The sequence below is a fragment of the Pteropus vampyrus genome, unplaced genomic scaffold, assembly GCF_000151845.1.
Source record: "Pteropus vampyrus isolate Shadow unplaced genomic scaffold, Pvam_2.0 Scaffold30, whole genome shotgun sequence".
NCBI classification, from domain to species: domain Eukaryota; kingdom Metazoa; phylum Chordata; class Mammalia; order Chiroptera; family Pteropodidae; genus Pteropus; species Pteropus vampyrus.
In genome coordinates this window covers 105,463-111,462 of record NW_011888811.1, presented here as the reverse complement: position 1 = coordinate 111,462, position 6,000 = coordinate 105,463, and the positions used below count along the sequence as shown (strand labels likewise).

General features: G+C 43.3%; 1 protein-coding gene across 1 annotated transcript in view; it reads left to right on the top strand.

Annotated features, from left to right (window-relative positions):
- DOCK2 (dedicator of cytokinesis 2) overlaps positions 1-6,000 on the top strand; it is a 370,198-nt gene that overhangs the window by 272,756 nt on the left and 91,442 nt on the right. Inside the window, exons 28-29 of the mRNA XM_023528646.1 lie at positions 2,111-2,209; positions 4,738-4,832. Of these exons, the coding sequence (XP_023384414.1) occupies positions 2,111-2,209; positions 4,738-4,832 (194 nt within the window). The remainder of the gene's footprint in view (positions 1-2,110; positions 2,210-4,737; positions 4,833-6,000) is intronic.

Genomic DNA, 6,000 nt, shown 5'->3' with positions numbered 1-6,000 from the left:
TCACACACACACACACACACACACACACACACACACACACACACACACTCGTCAAACTATAGGATTTCTCCTTTCTTGTATCCAACCCGGCCAGAAGGATAAACAAGAATAAAGCCTGTTTCTTGGTTTAAGTGGGACCTGGTTACGTTAGCTGTGGTGGTGCTCTGTCTGGTGTGAAAGGGACTAGTAATTTCACAAACTCACCGCCACCCTCGGGGGCCCGAGCAGCAGAGAGGATCTGACCGCCAGGATGGCCAAGGCAGTTTGCCCCAGTGCAGAGGCTCTGAGTCCCAATCAGCACAGTGTCAACGCTGCTGCTGCTCCTGAGAGCCCCAGCTTAGCGCTCTCTGCCGGTTTACACGTGTTCTGCACATTTGTGGTGTGTGTTGTAGTCACTAGCAGGCAGGGCTGGCTTCCTAGATGTGTGACCTGGCCTGGTGCTCAGATGGCCCAGTGGCTGTCTTGAAATTCTGAATAAATTTTAACAGAGACTCTGCATTTTCATTTCGTCCTGAGCCCTAATTATATAGCTGGCTCTGCTGCCTGGGAAAGCCCACTATCCCCAGCATCCCAGTCGGAAAGAACCTAGAAGCAAATGAGACTCCATCTTTGGGAGCCACTTTTGGGAATGTGAACTTAAGGAACATGTAATTCCTAAAAGACTTCCTGGAGAGGAATGTGGGAGGGGCTTCCTGGCGACATCAAGGCTGTCCCCCACCACTGTAAACCTGTGATCTGGGAGAATATTTTTTTATTTCAATATATGACAAATATATTTATTTCAAATATATTTGTCATATATTTTTTAACAGAGAAAGAAGTTGATGAGGTTTTTGGGGGGTGTATATGTGTGTATGTGGTTTATTGCTATCGTTGTTGTTTAATATAGTTTGTGATACCCGACCCACTTTTTTGGTTCTAATATAACGTCTCCAGGCCCATGTTTCCACTGTGCATTATGTCCAACACCCTTTAGTAATGGGGTTCCCTGGAGACACCCCTAATCACACCAAGCAGACCATCTTCCGCAAGCCTCTTCTTGACTGGGCCTAGTGGGACTTCCTTTGGCTAAGATGGCAGCCCCAGTGGAATCCTGCAGGGGACAGTCTTGAGTGGCTTCTCCCCGCTGGTAGATTTGTGGTCGGTACTTCCTTTACCAGCTTTCCAGAGCAGATCTCCCTAAATGCTGCTAGCAGACACAAGCCCAAACAGAATATGTACCCTGACACAGATTCATAAAATATGGAAGAGAAAAAGCAGAAAAGGGTGTGGCGATGGATTCCGGTGCATGAAAAGATGTGGTCCTTCCTCTTCTGATCCCACAGATCCTTCCAGACCCACCTGCTCACCGAGTCCTTACATTGATTTCCCTCTTGTCTGAATCCCTCTGGCGCTTAGTCTGCTTCGCAGATCAAAGGTCTTGTACATTTTCCCTCATGGATGTTAATCTTATTTTTCCAACTAGATCCTGAGCATTTGAAGAACGAGCGAGGACTACCTCCCCTTGTCTCTTTTGTCCTCCATGGCTCTTAACAAGTGCCGGTTTCTGGTAGCTACTGGTTTCTCACTGATCGATTCATGGTGGTCCAACCACTGATCCCCCTGTAAAGAACTTTAATGCATTCAAGACACTGTAGGGGACATTTGATTCTTCTGATACACCTCTGGGGTAGATATAGGTGGATTATTGTCCCACTTTATAGATGAAACATATAAAATTATTTACAAGAAAATCAGACTGTCTCCAAGATGTCGTGATAGGCTGGGTCTCCTGACACGAATGCAGCACTTTTCTCCCTGGAGAGGCAATGAATTGGGTCTTGTAGTCTATATCTGGAGCTCCTATGAGAGTCCCAGGCACATAATAGATGTTCGATAAATGCTTTTTGGGTGAATGTGCTGATGATGGCTGAGCCGTAAGGAGAGATCTCTTCATAGGGAAGTTTCATATGCTAGTCTGGTGGAGAGTAAGTCTCCATACCTGGAGGAGGGGCGTTCTTATACTTACTTGGGTTGGGGTATTTTCCATTCTGAAGTCAAGGAAATGGAGAAGATGAATGTTATGGTCTTCTCTCCACTATTTCATGGCACTTTTCTTTATTTCTTGCAGAGTCACTTTGTGGCATGTATGACGGCGATTTTAAACCAGATGGGTGACCAGCACTATTCCTTCTATATCGAAACCTTTCAGACCAGCTCTGAACTTGTGGTGAGTCTATAAGATGCTAGGGCACAGCATGGAGGAGACGGATCACATTCTCGGTTCTCAAGAGTTTAGGGCAAGAAAGTCTCCGCCATGGGCCTTGAATACCTGTGCGTCTAAGTTTATAAACACGACTGCGTGATTCCCTGCTTCTGCTTCCCATGTAGGCTGTATATGTCTTCTGGAACATGTCTTCAGTCCATGTCAGAGATGAGACCCAATGTCTAGTCTAAATATGGTTTAACAAATATTTGCTGATGAATCATGGACATTTGGGGGCTTAAAGGCGTGGCTGCAGAAGTCACACAGTCTTGGGTTTGAATCTGGGATTTATCACCAGCTAGCTATGTCACCATGGGCAGGTTAACTTCCCTTAAGCTTCAGTTTCCCCATATGTAAAGTGGGGATAATATTTTTTTTGTCACAGGGATATAAAGAGGTTGAATGAGAGCATAGTGGCTCTCACGCATTAAGTTCCCAGTAAAAGATAGCTAATGTTATATTACGATAACAAACGCAGGAAGGAAGTTGGCCTCTGAGTCCCTTTCTTCCAGCCTCTCAGGACTCATTTGCTGCAGGACTGTCCGCCTGTGGCTCGTGGCCCCTGGGCCTGTACTTCTGCAGCAGGAGACTTCATCAGCAAAGAGCCTGGCCTGGGCTGTCCCAAGGGTAGCGTAGTCCCTTTGCCCTCAGTATGGTCACTTTTGTCCTCGTCTCTTTCCAACTACCATATTCAGGGTTCTGCTGCTGTGGCTCACTTTTGACTCTCCTTGGAGGGACCAACGGCACCAGAACTGGACTCACTTCAGAGAGTGACCCGTGAAAAAGGACCATTAGGAATCCAATGCGTTACCCTTTCATTCATTCAGTGGAGACACTGTCTCTTCATTGGAGTAGGATGGATGAGAACCTCTTTCTGGACATACAAAGATTAAAAAGAAAGCTAAATAACCCTGGATTTCTGCCTTCCCCCAAGTTCCCTATGTCTTGGGACATGGATATAAATAGGCAGAATTCATCATTTTTGATCCTCGACAGAGAGAAGGGTGGGGAGGAAGGTGGAAAAGGGAGTTTTTATTTACTGAACATAACGTAGGTGTTATCACTCTCTTTCATAAGTCCATAATCTTCTTGCTCAAGGCCACACAGCTAGTACACGCAGAGGCAAGATCTGAATCTCTGCTGTAACCCTAACCCCACGCTGCATCTTCTCATTCAGAAGCCAGGTTTTTCCGTCTATGAGCCAGAGGCCTTCTCCATTCCCATAGGGAGGGAACGTGCTCGCGATGATATCCACACACCCCCAGATGACATCATGGATGAATAATAATACTTGTCATCATCAGCATGGAGCACTTCATGAGCACTTGTAATGGGCCAGGCTCTGTGCAAATCATCTTCTAGAAAGTATGCACTTGATCCCCAGTTACCCTTTGAGGTAGAAGCTGTCTTCATTCTGCTGGCGCAGAAACTGGGATTTAAGTCATTGAGATAATTTTCCGTAGAAGCAAAGATTGCTGGAAAGGAACCATTCTTATTTCCAGAATTTTGAAATTTAGCACGAAGCAGTGATTTTCAAATTATATTTCTCCCAGTCTTACTAACCTCTAACCCCCTGCCCCCAACACACACACACACACACACACACACACACACACACACAAACTATAGCTCTTCTACTCTTATCTATTTTATATATTAGGCTCCAGGAAAGATTTTCTTTGAACAAAGAACTCTGCTATCGAAATAATTTGAAAACCACTGGCTTACAGAAAGCACTGAACGGGTTTCCTCTGGATTTTAAATGTTCCCTAAAGCACACAGGTACAGGCCGTGTGGCTTCATCTCCTCCAGCTCAGGAGGATCCCAGTGGCAGTGGTTCTGGTTTCTGCTACTTAGACTTGTCTCGAATTTGTGTCTTCCAAAGATGAAGAGAGAACAAGTTTAGTCCACTGCAAAATCCGATGGGCTGTGTTGGGGTCCACTCTGAACCTCTTCAAAGGAGAGGAAGAGAAGCCATCGTGTTTCTTCTAATCAGCCCAGGCGTGTGTCTGTGATACATGGATGAGCTGTGTTTATAGTACTGCTAATTAGACGTTCATTTTAATAAGAATTTGTTCAATGACCTGAGATGCTTTTATATAGTATTTATTATTTCCTTCTCAAACACATATTTAGGAAGATGATTATAAAATTGCCACATCAATGAATATATTCACTTATTTGCTCCCAAAGACAGAATTAATAGTGCTTTATTTTGAGAGTTATTGCATTTCATATTCACGTTTCCCTTATATTTATGAAACAGTCTCCTGGTAACCAACTTAAGCTTCCATTTAAAAATCCACTGCGATTGGTTTTATTGGATTTACTTAATGAAAGGCTGTGCCCTTTCTCTTTCTGCTCCTCCAAAAAATAATAAAGAAAAAATATAAACAGCCACCGAGATCTGGGCATTTGCAGTCTGTCTCTATAAAACAAGATGACAGGTGTGGGTTTTTTTGTTTTGTTTTATTTTGTTTTTACTCTTTCAGGACTTCTTGATGGAAACATTCATCATGTTCAAGGACCTCATTGGAAAAAACGTGTATCCTGTAGACTGGATGGCCATGAGTATGGTTCAGAACAGGTAAGCTGTCATCTCCTTCCTAACAGCCGTGAGACCCCAGCAGTCACTTTAAGGACACTGGTACAGAGATAAGGTGGGAACAGTTTCTGCCTGGTGAAAATAAATGGAAGTGTAACTGCTCCTTTCTTTCTATTTCTAAACTCCAGGAAACTCTTTACCAATCTCGAACTTTTCTTTTTTCTTAATTTTTTTACTCCTCATCCCTGTTTTATATATTGACCTGGCTACTTCCTACCTTCTCCATTCTCCAAATACCAGTTTAAATATCATGCTTTGTTTGTTAAGCCTTCCCTAAACCCTTGAGACAAGAGAGCTTAAAGTTGGCCTTATTAAAATTGCATTAATTAATTTTTTTCAAAATAATAAAATATATTCTGTGACATGTGGCAAAATAAATTTTGCAAACATTGGATTAATCAGCTTTGAATAGATTTCTGTACGGCAGGACTTCTCAGAGCCTTTAATATGCTAATGTGATTCTCTGAATTGAGGATTTAGGGTACAGCATTTCACAGATTTGTCCATGGAACCATTTGGAGTGCGTATATGTGTGGCTCTGTGTGTATACATAATACCTACTAGTATCTCATAGAATACCAGCGTAGCTCAAGTGTAGGTCAGATCCCACGTGGCCCAGCACAAATTAGATAAAATGTTGAGCAACTTTAGTCCTTAATGCTCTCTTCAAATAATATTATTTCAACCAAATGAAATTAAAATCATAATACCCAGCGACATTGTATAACATTCCCTATCTCCTCTCCCGTCTCTCAGTATTTCTCAGATCCCATGGTTTTCACAAGTCTCTCTCGGAACCTTATTCTCAATTCCTGTCCACGCACTTCCTTAAAACTCGTCTTCTGGACTATCCTTCCTTTCTCTCTTGCTCACGTCTGGTTGAGGCCCTTCCCGTGGAAAGCCCTTCACGCTGCACAAGCTAGAAGGTTTTTCTCTCTCTGCGATGACCCTTGCTCTATATCTCAAAAGCCAAGAATTGGCTGGCAAAGACAGAAATATCCAGAGAGTGGACGACGGGGGAAAACTGAAGAGGCGAAAGCAGGATTCTCTTCAGTAGGAGGCAAAGAGGGAAGATTATGAGCATTTTTATATATTAATAGTTTTGTGGTTGGACACAGTCAGAATTTCTATCTCATGTATGATGGCCTCC